The sequence below is a fragment of the Sarcophilus harrisii genome, chromosome 2, assembly GCF_902635505.1.
Source record: "Sarcophilus harrisii chromosome 2, mSarHar1.11, whole genome shotgun sequence".
NCBI lineage: Eukaryota > Metazoa > Chordata > Mammalia > Dasyuromorphia > Dasyuridae > Sarcophilus > Sarcophilus harrisii.
In genome coordinates this window covers 361,061,812-361,079,188 of record NC_045427.1, presented here as the reverse complement: position 1 = coordinate 361,079,188, position 17,377 = coordinate 361,061,812, and the positions used below count along the sequence as shown (strand labels likewise).

General features: G+C 33.8%; 1 protein-coding gene across 2 annotated transcripts in view; it reads left to right on the top strand.

The window, feature by feature from the left end:
• The window catches only part of YY1 (YY1 transcription factor), a 43,192-nt gene that overhangs the window by 15,744 nt on the left and 10,071 nt on the right, over positions 1 to 17,377 (top strand). For both annotated transcript variants that reach the window (XM_031953254.1, XM_031953256.1), the window contains 2 exons: positions 10,679 to 10,841; positions 16,721 to 16,781. In XM_031953254.1, coding sequence (XP_031809114.1) covers positions 10,679 to 10,841; positions 16,721 to 16,781 — 224 coding nt within the window. The remainder of the gene's footprint in view (positions 1 to 10,678; positions 10,842 to 16,720; positions 16,782 to 17,377) is intronic.

Sequence of the window (17,377 nt, the reverse complement as noted above, 5' to 3'; positions counted from 1 at the left end):
AAGTTCTACCTATTAATCAAGTGACCAGGGTAGGACTATGTAACAGTGGATTGGAGTCAGAGATCTCAAGTCAGCAACACTAGAGTTGCCAAGAGTAGGTGACTGGAAGAATAACTAAACTCCCCTGATCTCTACCCCCAACCCCCTCACCTCTCCCAACACACACAAGCATGCAAAAGCTATATTTCTATAAATCCCCAAGAAAAATATACTTGGCCACAAGGCCAATTTGAATTCCTAAAGGACTTAATGTTATAAATGATTTTTACTTTTTTATATATGTGAGAGATTGTGAGGGCAGTGAGAGATGGGGAGGGTGAAAATCAACAGCTTGACACAAGAAGTTCAAAAACTTGCTCCAAATACAGATTCTCTGAACATTAAAGTGTGAACTAAACTGTAGTTGATTATTCTGTAAGTCATTAAGACATGGTAAAGTCAAAAGGCTGATTGTAATAGAAGAAAGTAAGTATCTTCAGAGCAAAAAACACCTGACTTGGAAAACATCTTCAGAGAGAGGTAATTTAAGAATCATTGTATTACCTAAAAGCTGGAACCAAAAGAAAAAGAGAGCTGATTTCTAGAAACTATAAAAATAGAATTCTGTGGCCTCTTGAAAGACATCTCAACATCCAGAGCTTTCCAGGTGAATATTTTTAAAATTGTAAGTAGCCAGGGAAAAAAGATGTCAAGTACTAAGGAACCATAGTGTAGATCTTACAGGATTTAGCAGTTACCACAGTAAAAGAGCAGAAAGCATGGAATAAATTATTTTAAAAGGCAAAAGACAGAATAATAATAGCAACACATTTACATAGCACTCTGTGCCAGACGCTGTACTAAGTGCTTTGCAATTATTATTTGATCCTTAACAGCAATATTGGGAGATAACGTACTATGTTGTTCCCATTTACAAATGAGAAATTGAGGCAAACAGTTTTAAATGACTTGCCCAGGGTTATACAGCTAAGGAATTTTTGATCCTGGATTTGTTCTTAGATCTTTTTGACTCTGGGCCCAACATTCTTTCTAATACACCACCTAGTTTACTGCCAAGAATAAATTAACCAGAAAAATTTAATATTATCCTGAAGCGGGGAAAATGGATCTTCAATGAGGTGACTTCCAAGACATTCTCAATGAAAAGACCAAAGTTGCATACAAACTTTTGAATAACAAAAATTGATAATAAAAAATATAAAAAGATAAATACAAGTAAGCAATCAGGAAAAAACTCAAGTGTTTGCATTCCAATGATAATAAAAGCATTCTCTAAAAACAAATGTCAGGAGAAGTCGATGGAGTTTGGCAAGATGGATTGGGAGTAATTTTTGTTTGTTATGTTTTCATTTTAAAAGGGGGGGGTACAATCGGAAGAAACATACCACATAACTGTATATAAGAGTGCAGGGAGAAATCTTTATAATCAATCAAATGTTAAACTTCATTTTGAATTCAGTATGAACCAAAAGAATACTTTGTAATTTTGAAAGATTCAAAAAATTTCATTGAAATGATTATCTGTGATTCCAAGGGACCTGTGTATTAGAATGCTACTTCCCTACTGACAGGTGATAGACAAATTTGCATTTTTTGGACATAGCCAATGTGGGAGTTTATTTTGCTTGCCTATACAATTTTTTGCAGTGATTTTTTTTTTCATTGTGTTAACAAAAATAGATAACTGCTTTGTGTGTGCCTAGAAATAATTCTTGAGGTTACTTATTACTGTTGAATAATGTCTTTAAAGGGACTTTAAATTTGAATTAAAATAATCTGATAAAGATTCTTAGCCTTAGTTGTCCTGCTGAGTGTTTCATTGATAAGGGAAGTTAGCTTGCAATGATCAACTAGAAGGTAAAATAATAATACATAAAAAAGAAAGTTGAAAGGAAACAAAGTTTCCCAAAGTATAAGAATAATGCAACCCTATTCAAAGTGAAATTAAGTGAATATTGCAAATGAAGCAGAATGAGGATAAATTGGAGAGGACTTGGGGTTTCTGATTGTGGCTTAGAAAATCATATAATTGGTTTGTTAGCATGGTTTAGTGGAATAAACCCTGGTTCTAGGGACAGAAGAAAGGCCTGAGTTCAAATACTGATGCTACATGTTTAGCTTGTACAAGTTACTTAGCTTCTCTGGATCTTTCTTATATAAAGTGAAGAATCTCATTTAGATGATCTTCTTTAGGTCCCTTTCATGCATGGATTATTATCCTAAAGTATGTGCTTCTATAGATTCTTCCTCTTATATATTTACTATTAAGAATGATGTATAAACTGATTCTGTGTTGGAGAGAAAAAGAAATCAAGAGTTAACATGGATTTGGGGAAATGCTCTATTCCTGTCCATAATAAAAATGGCTCACATAACATTTTAAATCATTTTCCAACAAGGCAGCATGCCAAGAATAAAAAAAGCCAATATTCTTTTGTCAACATGTACAAATTACTGATATTTAAGTGAATGATTGACAGGTTCAAAATTTAGTATCAACTAAGAACACTTTAGGCATACAACTAGCTCTTGCTATTCCATTAACTGAACAGAATGTTAGCACAAGTAGATAAAAGGCCTTGTCCTCAAGAACTTTATACTTTTTTCTTTTCTAAAGTTTTATTGATGCTTATTATTCCACAGTCATTAAATCACTGCATATTCAGCCCTCCCTTGCAGAAGAAAGGAATGCCAGAGCAGGCCTAACTACAATTTATAAGATGCTCATAATCTTTAATGAAAGGGAAAAATAATGTAGGTAGGTAGCTATTACTATACTTGGTTTTTTATGAAGAGAAAGGTAATACTAAGAAAAAATTTAACGATGGATAGAAATCTCTTTTCATAGAGATGGTGATAGCTGAAGTAGTTGCTGAAAGAAAATGTTTCAAAAAATGATTTATTTTTATATAATGCTTTGTAGTTTACAAAGTACTTTATATATCCTTACAATATATTCCTTAAGGTGGGATGTACAAATTATTAACTGGGACAAAGCAAAATAATTTTGTGACCTGCAAGCCTTACAACATCTTTTTTTTTTTTTTTTTCTTGTGCTGAGGCAATTGGGGTTAAGTGACTTGCCCATCGTCACACAGCTAGGAAGTGTTAAATGTAAAATTTGTGTTATACATTAATACTTTTACTGCATCAAATTCCTTTACATTAAGTTCATAAGATTATCATTTAATTATTTAATTCTTCATCATGAGATTTTTAAATTTTGAACATAGTGATGTCAAAACATGTTTATCTCCCATATCAGGTAAATGTTGCATCACATGATATAAAGTTGGGTTGTAGTATTCCATCTTTATTTGAGAATTCTGCTTCTGAATATAGCAATATATTTATCAGATTATCATTCAGTAGGAATAAGACTTTGAGGTTGACTAACTATTCCCCAAAACGTTTTTTATATGTTTTCTAGTCTGAAGATGACAAAGTGATTCAAATTCATTCACCTAGACAACTTCTGGACAATGGTTTTAGTATAACTTTGATGAAAAACTGAGTTTTGTCAGTTAAATTTTTCATTCTATGGTATTCTAGTCTTTGTATTGTCTTACAAGTATTTTTTTCTTCATTGCTGAGGTTTGCAGTTGTTTGATTACTGTTCTTCTTAATGCTCTTCTAACTTAAATAAGTCAAAACTATACAAGAGAGAAATCAATAACTATTCCATCTGTCCAGTCCCTTTGAAGGTCTTTGCTTGTTTTCTGAGGATCAGTTAGGTTCTTTTACAACAATAGTTTGTCAGTGCTTGGTGTATGACCATAGGTCTTTGTGCTTTAGAGTAACTGGTAGATCCTATTTGATTTGTGGGCTTGTGATATTTTTGAAACCCTTGACTTCCTCATACCAACAGCTGCCACAATAGCTCTAACAGTCATTGAACTGTACTATTTAAGAACTAAGTAACTTTTGCACATTTCCTTGAGGTGATGTAGGGGGAAAAAATTAACAGCACAATAGAAGAGTGCAATGAAACGTGTACAGCACTGAATTTAGCATTCAAATGACCAAAAACTTTAGTTCACAGATGTTAGTCCACATTCATATGATTAAATCGGATGATTTTAGTCATTCTGATGTCAGTAAATGTGACAGTTACTGTCAAAAAAAAAATGAAGTTTTAGGGGCAGCTAGGTGGCACATTGGCAAGTCACTTAATCCCAATTGCCTCAGCAAAAATAAAAATGAAGCTTTATCGAAATTATTGCTTGTCCCAAGAAATTTGCACATTGTCATAATTCCTGCAGGTATTAAGGAGAATAGAGATAAAACTTCAACCTGTGCTTTTATTGATGTCAGGAACTCCCATGTTAGGAAAGCTCATATTAGTGCAGCTAATCTGCAGTTTAGTGACTTAGAAAGCTGCTGAAAACCAAATCCACCCATCTTTAAAAAAAAAAAAAAAAGAAAGAACTATACAGAAGTTGATATCAGGGGGTAGCACTTGAATTCAAGTCTTCCTGGCTTTTTTATTAGTGACTCTCCTTCCTCTGTGCCATGACTATTACTGTGGATATTATCCTTATTTTATAGAAGTGCTCCTAGAATCTAGAAAAGGTAATTTGCTCATTGTCACTTAATTTTTGAAGTAGGATTTTCCTGATTAGTCAGGAAGAAATACATAGTAAGCAAAAATGATGGAGACAGGTGATCAGGTCCTGAACAAGATCATTGGAGTAATTTAACTGCATTGAATAGTATCAGAAATTGGGAAAGGTGGATTTTAATCAAAATTGTGGAGGGCTTTAGAAGCCAGGTTCAGAATTGAAAGAGTTAGCTCTTGAAGGATGGATGGGAAGGTAATTGATGTAACAAAATCAAAATTAGCTTAGCCAACTTTAGATCCTGTCTCTTGTTAAGGCTGGAGGAAACTCATCTGTCTGAACTACTGCAATAGCTTTTCTCATCTTTCTCTCTATTTCTTTTCTACTTGGTTCCTCTTCCACAAAGTTGCCCCTGACAAAGTGATTCTTAAAAGTTGTATTGTGAGCATAATTTTTCACTCCTGCTCAAGAATTTCCAATGATTTTGTTTTTCCTCTGAGATCAAATACAAAGCTTCTCTTTTCAGGCTTGTTATACATTATTCTGTTTGAATCACCCTACAATCCAGCCAAAACAGGCTACTTGCTGTCCTGTACATACAAACTATTCTTTATATACATACCATTATGTCTTTGTGTAGGCTGTCCATCATGCATATAATGAACTCCTTCCTTGGCTTCACCTTTTAGAAAACTCTTAGCTCATTTCAGAAACCATCTACTATGGGAGGTGTAAGGCCTTTCTTCCCTTCTCTCTTCTTTCTTCATCCCTTCCCCCCCCAAAAAAAGTAGGGTGTTTTTTTGCTATGTATATATAGTTCAGCTTTTAGAATGTAAACTACCTTAAACCCAGAGTTTGTTAAGATTTTGCCAGTTTTTAGCACTGTGCCCAGAATGTTTTAGATGTGTAATGTCCACTAGATTTTATCTGATAAAAACATCTCCCTGTACCGAATTCCATACCAAAGTTTCTATGTTGGCCCTGCTTAATAGTTTGGAGAAATTTATTAGGTAAATCATTTTATTTCCCTATCTATAAAACAGTCTTTTGGATCCTATTTGTGTGTATTTTTAGTGTTGGTGTAAATACAAACTTTTTTGGTAGAGGAGTTTTTCATCTATAGCCTTGGTATTATGGTTATATAGAAAGAAAGGTGTTAAAAAATACTCATATCAGTTTGTGGTGGATCTCATTGTGGATATGTTCCTTCTAATGATTCCAGTCAAATCTCATTCACCCATGTTGGATTGTAAGAATTATATCACCAAATAACCCAATTCATTCCCATTTGATTTTTCTGTGAATTTGTATAGCTTTAGAGTTTGATAGACCTTAGAAGTACTTATTTTAATCTGACAATAGACATTAACATTTCATTTTAATTCAGATTTATTAAATCTTAAAAATGTATATCCTGTTTTTTTTTTCTAAAACTTAAGAATTCTATAAATTCCTCAATTAGGATATGTTAAAAATTTCACAACAGCATTTTATTTTTCCAATTATATGGAAGGTTAGTTTTTAACATTCACTTTTGTTAGACCCTTCCTTTTTCCCAAGACAGCAAGTGGTGATATATGATAGAGGTTGTAAGATGTATAATCATTTTTTCAAAGCTTTTTATTTTTAAAACATATACACGAATGTATAATCATTTTAAACATTTCTGTATTAGTCATGTTATGAAAGAAAAATTACAACAAAAGGGAAAAACCATGAAAACGGTGAAAAAGTAGTATGCTTTGATCCTCATATAGTCTTAAATCTATCAGAATTGATCATTGCATAATCTTGTTGCCGTGTACAATGTTCTCCTGGTTCTGCTCACTTCACTCGGCATCATTTCGTGTAAGTCTTTCAGGCTTTTCTGAAATCAACCTGCTCATTTTATTTATAGAACAATAATATTCCATTACATTCATATATTATAGCTTATTCAACCATTCCCCAATTGATAGACTTTCACTCAATTTCCAATTCCTTGCCACTGTAAAAAGGGCTGCCCTAAATATTTTTACATATGTGGTTCCTTTTCCCTCTTTGGGATACAGTTGACTCAAAGGGTATGCACAGTTTGATAGACTTTTGGGCATAATTCCAAATTATTCTCCAGATAGATAGACTCACTTCATACAGCTCCACCAACAATGCATTGAAGTCCCATTTTTCTCACATCTTCAACATTTATCATTACCTATTCCTGTCATCTTAGCCAATTTGATAAGTATGAAACAGTACTTTAGAATTACTTTAATTTGCAGTTCTCCAATCAATAGAGACTTAGAGCATTTTTTTTCTTATTTCTATAAATGGCTTTAATTTCTTCATCTGTTCATATCCTTTGACTGTCAATTGGAGAATCACAAGTATTCTTTACAAATTTGACTTGTTTCTCTGTATGTTTTAGAAATAAAGCCTTTGTTAAAAAGTGACTGTAAAAATATGTTTCCTAGCTTTCTACTTCCCTTCTAATGAGGACATGCAAAATATTGTGTTCATTAACAGTACATTAGTGCATCTAATTTTCATTTTGGGAAATTGTGAACTAGAAAGAAAGGGGGGGAAATTATGGAATGGAAAAGAATTGGAAATTTTTTGACTAATCATATGAAATATGAATGTAATGGTTCCTTCATCTAGTTGGAGTTTAAACCATTTTAGATAAAGTGCTAGCCTATTATATATCTATTTTGAAAATTTATTTCTTTACCTTGGCAACCAGTTTCTTTAAGATTTGTCAGGAAATATCAAATAAAAAGCTTCAATGCTATTCCAGTTTCTTCTTATACAGTATCCATATTAAATGTCCGATCAATTCCTTCCTTAACCTTTAATAGCTCAAGTTATCTAGATTATTTTCTTAGTTTATATATCTATGTATTCTTTCTTCCATGGTTTGTAAAAGTACTTAACCTCATTTGGATCTAAATTCTGTGGCACAGCTAGATTCATATATTTATCACCTCACTGTATGTATACGTGAGAAAACTGAGATGTTTGTGGCTAGTCTTCATTTAGTCCATTTATTTTTTATTTTCATACTCATCTTAGTGTTGCACTTTTTATTGACCCCTCCCATATATCTCCATGTCTACTGCTATTTTAGGAGCATAAGATCACAGTGATTATCTAACAAATGTTGAAAATAATTTGAGGTTTATCTTAAACTATTTTTTTTATTCCAGTACTGCATGGCTTCTCTAGTGAGAGTTAGTCTCTAGTTAGAGTCTCTAGAGGGAGTCCTGTAAGCCAATGGGCGGGGTGGGGAGGAAGATGAGAAGAGGGAAGTGGAAAAAAGTTGAAAAAAATTGGTTATCATTTTCTCAAATTCCACAGTAAGGATGAGTACATATGAGGAGAGGTAAGTGTTAATAGCCATTGCCCTGGCTTTTTCTATTCCACACTTGGGCTCTTCCCCAAAATTAGAGTTAAGAATGCACTTTGTTTTTGTTTGTTTTGTTTTTTGTGAATTGTAATTACACTTATTAGGAACTAAAAATAATTAAATTTATGTGTATAACACAGATGAGTTGGTTTCATTACTTAGAGTGGAAGTAAAAAAGGAAGAAGGGGACACCAAAAGTAGCATTTTGAACTATTACCTAATATTATTAGGGAATTTCCTATAAGCCAACTTGTACATGATAAACAATGTAGCATAGTATAAAGGGAACTTGGAAGAGTATGTTTACATTCGGGAATTTTTTACTTAATTTTGTTCAACTTAAATTTTCTTGGCCTCAGGGTTTCTTTATCTGAAAACTGGGGATAAACTTTTATTCCTCCTGTGAGTTAAAAGCTTTCTAAACCTTAAAGTGCTATATAAATCGAAACTTTTATTAATTATTCTTTAAACTCTTTGAATATTTTTTTATACAAGGATCTATACACAGCTTGATTTTATTATTACTGGAAGCAAAAAGACAAACTTGGGGTTGTGTATGATTTTATTTTTTTTTTTAAGGGGCATAAGCCAGGTCAAATTCAGTGTAGTAATTTCAGGGGTATCATCTCTATTGAGGAAAATTGCTTTGCTTTGAGACTATTCTTAAGCTAAGGACTTTGAAAGAAAAACTGTCAGTAGTTTTGTGGAGCAGAATATTCCAGAAAAGAGAAGCATAAAAGTGTAGATAAAGGCACAGAGTTAACAGCATTGTGGTAGCCTATAGAATACATGAAGAGAAGGGTAAAAAAAAAATGGATTAAAACTAGATTTTTGGGTCATTGTGATTGGCAGACTGAATTGTGACTTTTTTTTTTTTTCAAAATCACTGACATTTCTACTACTCAGAAATTATTAGATTATTTTGTTAGCTATGTGAAAGATGTATTGACTAATGTAAGACTTGAAGGGAAGAGGAGGCTTTTAAGATAGTGTTACAATCAATAGAGAAATGTTGAACACAAAGGAGGATTTGAAAAAGATTTCACAATTGGATATAAATGGAGGGAGAGGGAAAAGTTAGAAATAACTGAGGGCCTGGGAGGATAAGGATGATAATGCAGCAACAATAAAAGAGAAGTTAGGAAGGGCAAGTTTGGAAACGGAAAAGATCAATTTATGAATAAATATTGTAAGGAAGGTAATCAGGAAAAAGGCCAACATGACATGTACTGTGGTTACATGGCACATTAGCAGACATAACCTTATTTCAAATACAAGAGCTCCTTGGAAGATACAGAAGACATTTTGGATTGGATAAATAGGATGGGGCCACACTCCAGGTAGGGAGCCTTTGGAGATTGATTTTTGCTTGGTAATCTTTTAAAACAAAGGCATCATAGATCATAATGGATACAGAGAATACCCCAAATCAAGAAGATTTGAGTCTGGTCTTTGAAATGTCCTGACTATATGACCTTGGGAAAGTAACTAAACTTTTCAGTGCTCTAGGCCCCAGTTTCTTAAACTATGGGTCCAGTTCCTGTATGCCATAACTGAATTGGGGGAGGGGTCATTACAAAAGTATCATTTTATTATCTGTAAAATTTTGATTTGTATATCTATTTTATATACCTATGTAACCAAATAAAAATTTCTCAGGTGAAAAGAAGTCAAAAGTGGGAAAAGTTTAAGAAGCCATGGTCTAGTCTACTTTCTTAAATTCAAAAGCTGTTGACTGACCTAAATTGATAGAATGAATTTTCACCAGTAATTCCCTATAATTGATGAAATTCCAGGTCCAGTCTTTGTCCCCGTTTTAAAAAACAGGGAAGTGGATTTATTTTTTGTTCTGTTCTAAAGATTATTAAGGAAAATATTTTTGTAGAACTTGATCTTGTAGTTATTTTCCATAAAGGAGAGGAAAACTATATATGAGAGAGAATTGTCCAAGACTTGGTGACTGGGCATAGGAAATAATGGGGAGGAAAGGGTTTTGAATGTTAGATTTAAATTGGGAAGATACTCCACAAGCAGATGTCCTACAAGCAATTGATCAATTTGGATTGAGTTATGATAGTTTAAAAGGAAGTAGAAAAGAACCTTCCTTTTCCACCCTTAAGCCTGAATTGTTTCTCATAGGCTAAAATATGGTTTAAGTTGTAATCATTGTGTATGTGTGCATATTTGTGTGTGTATGTTTTTGTGTATCTATATACCTACATACATACAATCATTCCTATTCACTCTCCCCCGTTCTGAGTCATCACTGGGTTATCTGTAAGCTTTTTGAGAATAGGGATTTTTATTTTGCTGATCTTTACATCCCACACAGTTGGTATTACAGTGCCTTATGTGTAATATAAGTTAATACATTTTTAATATAAAAGGTCAAGAAGAGATTTAGCAGTAGGACTAAAGGGAATTTTTAAAGAGGAGAAGATATGGACATCAGGATTAAGAGGCAGATATTTTAAAAATCAGTGTGTTTAGGAACCACTTAGATAAAGAGAATGAAGGCTGTTGGAGTGGGGAGAGAAAAAAAGAAATTGAAAATCTGATTGGGGGGGAAATAGTGCAGTTTCAATAGAGGAGAGAAATACCACCAGAGTTTCTATTAAATAAACTATATTTAAGTCTAGATTACTTGAATGCTTTCACTTTGAGAAGTTAAAGCAGTTTTCATTGAATATACACATCGTTATAAATCCTAGGGTAATCTCATAATGTGTTTCAGATGATAAAAAAGATATTGACCATGAGACAGTGGTGGAAGAACAGATCATTGGAGAGAATTCACCTCCTGATTATTCTGAGTACATGACAGGCAAGAAACTTCCTCCTGGAGGAATACCTGGCATTGACCTCTCAGATCCTAAGCAACTGGCTGAATTTGCTAGGTAAGTCGAAAGAATTGTCCTATCTCCCCCTTCCCCCCAACCCATCCCTCTGCGCCTCCCTCTCTCCCTCCTCTCCCCCCCCCCCCCCCCCCCCCCCCAATTTTTTTTTTTTTTTTTTTAAATTTAGAAAATATTCTCAGGTTTGGCCAGCCATGATTATTTACTGTGCCTTAGTCACCATTGTATTATTTTACGGGAGACTTTTAAAACAAAAGTGTGGTCAGTTATATGTATTTTAAGCAAGTGTGCTATTAGGTATGGCAGCATGTTGGATCCTTAGAGGCCATAGAATGGAGAGAAATTAATTCCTTATAGAAACCAAAACATCAAGCCTTTACCATATTAACTCTGCTGATTTAATTCGGAATTTTGAAAGTTTAATACACTAGGATTTAGGTGTCTCAGATTGTAGGTCCTTTATCTTGACTGATTCTGGGGATTTATTCAACCATTCTGTGCCTCAGTAAGATATAAATCAAATTCTGTAGTGTTTGGGCCAGATCAGTAAATAGACATATCTTCATCCCTACAACATAAGCAGTTGACTAGGAATCTTGGTCAGTAACTGATGAAAGTTTAGGAGAGATCTGGTGCATAAACCAAATGCTAGCTGCCTTTGTAACCCTGGACTTAATTACATGGCTTCTCAGCCTTACCTATAAAATGAGAACGATGGCACCTGCTTCTTGGAGTTGTTGTGAAGATCAAATGACAAGATAACCTGTAAAGCATTTTGCAAATTGTAAATATTACATATAGGGTATTTAGGAATAATTGGAGTATAATTGGAGTATGGAGAGAGTACTGTATGTGGAGTCAGGACCTAGTCTTCTTAATACTCACTGAACTTGTAAAGATAATAACTTGCCATACCTACCTTAAAGAATTATCATGAGACAGTCTAACTTGGGTGCTTTGTAAATGTTTTAAGGGTACATACATAGTGGTAATTAAATTTAGCTCTGAAGAAACTTCATGGGGCAAAAAGTCATAGTATTGTCAGAAGTTATTTGGGCTTCAGAATTGATCATGGAACTTGTTAGCCTTTACTGTGATTTAGTGATATGCTTGAGCATTTTCTCTCACCCCAATGGATAGGTAGCCAAGGTTTGACTAATTGATTCTTAGGGGACTAGAAAGTATTGTTGTTAACATATGGTGATGGTGATGTGTGCCTTGAGTCCTTCTACAAGCATCGTCAGGTAAGTTGAGCTGACTTACCTTAACCAGTGATCATCAAATAAAATACCTTGCAGCAAGACACTATTGAAGAACACTGGTATATAGTATGTATTAAGATGTACTGGTTTCTTTGTTCAGAATTCTGCAAATATTTTTCTTCCACGTTATGATAGTAGATAGGCTCAAAACAAGTTTAGAGTTCATCCATTGTAAAGACATCTGAAAACATTTCCTTTAACTTTTGGGGGGAAGCAGTAAGAGGAAGAGGCTACTATTTTTTCTAGATTGGTTTATGGAACCTTCCTTAATACTCCTGGTTAAAAGTGATATTCCCCTCTGGGAAATTTCAGAATAGTTCTTTAATTGTATATCTGTACCCTGTTTGTTTTTCTGTCGTCTGTTCTTCTCCATTTGTTATGATGTAAACTATCTCCCTTATGATGTATGTGATGTACATATCTCCCTTAAGAAATAGGATTTGCTTATGATAATAGCTTAATAAATTTTTGTTGGAATCATGTAAGTATTTAAATTATATATTAGAATTATCATTTTAAAAAGTTGGTAGGGGCAGCTAGGTGGTGCAGTGATAGAGCACCAACCCTGAAGTCAGGAAAACCCGAGTTCAAATCTGGTCTCAGACACTTAATACTTCCAAGCTGTGTGGCCCTGGGCAAGTCACTTAACCCCAATTGCCTCAGGAAAAAATTAGCAATAAATAAATAAATGTATGAAAGTTGGTAATGCCTTGGGTATAAAAAGCAGTTACTAATTAATCCAGGTAAATTGATGAAGAAACATTCCTTGCTTGGAGCTTTAGATTCTAAGTCAGGGGATCACCCTTAGAGCTCAAATGGTAATGGCAGATGACCAGCATTTGGAATTGTTCTATTCATACTGAGGAAAGTAATTATGATGTTTTGAGAGACCTATTCTGAGAACAGTAGTAATCCCTACTTTTCTATAACATAGCTTACAAATTGGTTTTCTTTAAAATCATCTGTGGGAAGGTAGAACAAATGTTACCCATTTTACAAATGAGGAAACTTAAGGCACAAAATGGTGAATCAGTTCTAAATCTAATGCTCTAAATTACTATAGTATCATCATAGAGACATATGAAGGTATCTGATCAATGGTAGAGAATAGCATTGAGACTGAATTTCACTTTTTAGGCAAAAGTGTCAGACAGCAAATTTATTTGGCCCCATTCCACCTCCCTTTTCCACCCCATCCTCCATCTCTGCCACCTGCTGTGTAGCACCTTTGTGCTTTGGCACACCATGTTGCTTTCCATAAACTACCCATGCTCCAAAATTGTCTTTTGCTTTTTTGAGTGGAGTTGAGGGGAAATGGGGGGGGGGGGGAGCATTGTGTATTTAAGACTCATTTTCTTTGAGCCAAAAAGAAAATAGTCAGATGATCTAATTAAGTGGCTCATATTGATAAATTTATGACCAATAGGATTGGTATATCTTGAACAGGAACAGCTTTCTAGTAAAAAATATATATACATATATATATTTAATTAAGGGTATGTTTCACTACATATTCTGGTTTCTGGAATAATTTGATCATTAGGCCCTTTGTAACAAATATTTCATCAAAAGGAGTGCCATTCTTTTCATAAATCAGTGGCAAGTTCTACAGGGGCTTTGGCCTTGGAACCCATAATATTCATAGAATCTCAGGGTTAAGAGGATTTGTAGAAGTCATCTAATTTAATAGAATATAAGCTTCTTAAGGGCAGAAACTAATTTTTATCTTTTATATTACTGGTTTCTTTTGATAGGCACTTAATCGTTGCTTTGTTAGATTGAATCTAGTCTAGTACATGACCTGAAGCATGAATTATTTGACATCCCCACCAGACAGCCTTGTTACCTTTCCTTGGAGGTCTCTAGTGATTCAAAACTTGCTAAATCAAAACATATCCATTGTACTTCTATATACATTTCAGATTGTTGGGGAAGGTCTGCAGTGGCTTTTAAAAAGTTGGATTCTTCATATGATTCCACTGTTATTCCTGTTAGTCCTCTAAAATAAGTAGAATGAGACTTAAAATCAATGATAGAATGTGACAGCATAATCAGAAGATAATGAGTAGTGATATTCCCATTAACTCCTCGCTTCTTTCCCAGGCTTGAACTTGTAAAATTCCTTCTCATAATGTTGTAACTCTAGATTTCCACAGAAACTTGCAGTCTGAATTAAATTAAGTTCCATTTCCCTGGCACTAAAATGGTCCTTTTGCAGCGCTAACTATGCGTCTTCAGGAAACTGACTTTCCCATTTTATTTCATGGAATTCTCAACGTTACATTTTGAGGTTGTTTTGGTTAATTCTGATGGTTGGATTTCCCTCCCCCGGTTTTATATAGCAGATTATGAATCTACTAAATAAATTTCTTTTATCCTTCCTTGTTTCTTCTGTCTAGACTTTAGGTCTTTAAGTAGTAATGGTTTGTACTGACAGATAATTCTGGACAATTATTTCTCATGAGACCAAAAATCTGTTGTCTGGTATTCAATTTTAATTGCTTTCTAGATAGGAAAGGAAAAGATCCTTCATAAAAACACCTTTGAAAGCAAAGTAGATATTCTGAGTTGGATTATTTGCTTTGAATCTGCATTTTAAAAATGAAAAATGGCCTCTTTTCAGAAAATGAATTTTTTTTTCTTTACTTTTTATTCAGTTCTCAATGTGTTTTTTTTTTTTTTAATTAGTATGATGCTTCAAAAGTAGACTTATGTGAATCTAAGGGTATATTTTAAAATATATTTCATACTGAAATTCATTCTCATAAGCTAACTAAAAAGGAATGACTCTTGGTTAAAGTCATTTGATATCCATGCTATGCCAATTTTACTCTTCAAAACTGAAAAATAAAAACGTTTATATTTAATATTTTTGCTAATTCAGAGAGGCGAGAAATCCTCATTAAAACAGGAACTTTAAAATTTTGGCTTTTACCAGTTTTCAAGTTTATTCCATTTGTATAAAAAATCATTGTATTTTTAATTTGAAACTATTTGCACTGCTTTTTAAGAATTAGGAGCAAATCCGTATCCAATCTCCAGGTGGAGCAGTATAACCAAAAATCTTGTACAGCTTTCTTAATTTTTTAGATGTGGATACAGACCCAAACACAGAGATTTATGAAGCTGCGTTATGTAACACAGCCTAGTACAGTACTTAAGAGACATTAATTATAGAGATAATTCAGTTATCAAAACTTTAGGCCATTTCTTAAAGACACGTACTCGCATCTACTCTATTTGTAAGGTAAAAATACCTTAAGTATAATGTTCCCCACCAGGGTTGTTTAGACTGCTCAATCCAAGAACTTATCTAATTCTTTCCATTCTACTCTACTTAGATCCTAAGGGAGAAATTAAAGGGAAAATTTTTTGACATCCTTGCCAAAAGACCAAATTTTAGATCAGTGAAAATGCCAGGTAAGTCAGGGGATAATTTAGTAACCAGCTTTACATCAAAGAGCTGAGAGTTCTTACTACCTGCCCCTTATAGGAGGCTATGGTGATCCTTTGGTCTCTGTTTCTGTTTACCTTATTTGGCAATTAGAATCCCCATTGTATCAGTTAATAGGCTTTGGAAGTTCAGTTTTGTATTTTGCAAAATTGCCCAATCTTGAATTGCTTTATCATCACTGCTGTGGCTTTTATTTGTTAGTATAGTACTCTGTATTAGTATTAGTATAGTACTTTGTGTATGGAGTAGAAAACACATGTAACTTTATCAAATTGCTTCCCTTCTCAGAACCTCTGTAACTTTATATAAAAATGGAAATAATATTACTTGCACTGACAGGGAAAGAGACTTTGTCAGTAAACTATAATAGATAGTACTTGTTCCTGTAACATTTTTTCCCCCAAAGTCCACACTTCTTTTTGGTTCTTTTCTGGTTCTCTTCCTGTTGACCAAAGATTTGCAGTGGCAAGTTATAATTAGAGAGAATTTCTTTAACACAACTCCTAGATTCTTTCTGTTCTGGTCTACAGTATGAATGCTTAGCTTAAAATATTTCACATTTTGGATCCAGTTTATCTGTGTAGCAATAACCTTAGTTTAACTCAGAAAAGAGATAAAAATCAAGCCCATTATCAGTCAATAAAGCTTTATATTATAATGCTTGACTTAACTGGAATTAGTATGCCTACTACAATTAGCCATCTGGTGAGTGTTCAAAAGTGTGTAACCAGGCTGGTGAAGGGACTAGATACCATCTCATGGAGATCATATGAAGGAATTGACAATGGTTTGGACTCAGAGAGAAGGCCTAGGAAGAGGGGTGAGTAGAGTGGGAAATGGTCATTATTTTTTCTACAAAGTCATGTAGGAAGAAAAATTATATTTATTCTGTTGATTCAAAAAAAAAGGTTTTTTATGATTTTTACTTGATACATTTTTAATACAACCTTTTTCAAACCCTTAAGAGTTGGCAAAAAGTAGAATGAGCTGCCTTAGTAGTGAGTTAACTTAGCTCTGGAGTTTTTATCAGGGCTGTTAAGAGATTTTTGTTCAGGTTGGACTAGGTAGACATCTTCTGAGACTCTCCTACTCTGAGATGTGGTAGCTCTATGATTTCTATATTAGGATAACATTTCAGGGAATATGATTTATTTCAGTTGAGTCTACCCACTCCTGCAAATGCCTGTCTCTCTCTCTTTTGTAAGAATGAAGCCAAGAAAAATTAAAGAAGATGATGCTCCACGAACAATAGCTTGCCCTCATAAAGTAAGTAACGCTAGGGGATTTATGGGAGTTTGGTGATAACTGTCATTACATTGTAGAATGTTTATTTTTTTTAAATATATGTTTTTCCATCTTCTCTTGACAACACTTTGTTCCTCAAGTTCTTAAAATAAGGAGATTCCACTAATCTCTGAGTTAGATATTCTCTTTTTGAGGAGCTCTTTTTTTCCTAAAAGGCCATTTTAGTCAAAGGGGACTGCATTGTGGCAATGCCTTTATTACTATTATATTAAGTATTTTTCTTGTCAAATATTTTATCAATATTGGAAAATTTTTCAAATGGCACTAAGCTAATATTCTATCTTTTCCTCAAAGTTCTGATGAATTACTGGGACCTTGGGCTTGTTCTTCCCAAGTTCATGATTTTCAGTGACTGATCACAATCTTTATTCACTTGGCATGAACTTCTCTACTAGGTTAGTCTCATAGGATAGACAAATAGTCTGACACTTGGCCTGTAATCAAAGCCTTTCTAGCTCGCAATAGATCCTGTTCAAAGTTAACTACCTCCTGGCCTATCCTTTGAAAACTTAAGTTCAGATCCATGCCTCAGGAATGGCAAAAGATATGTACGTTTA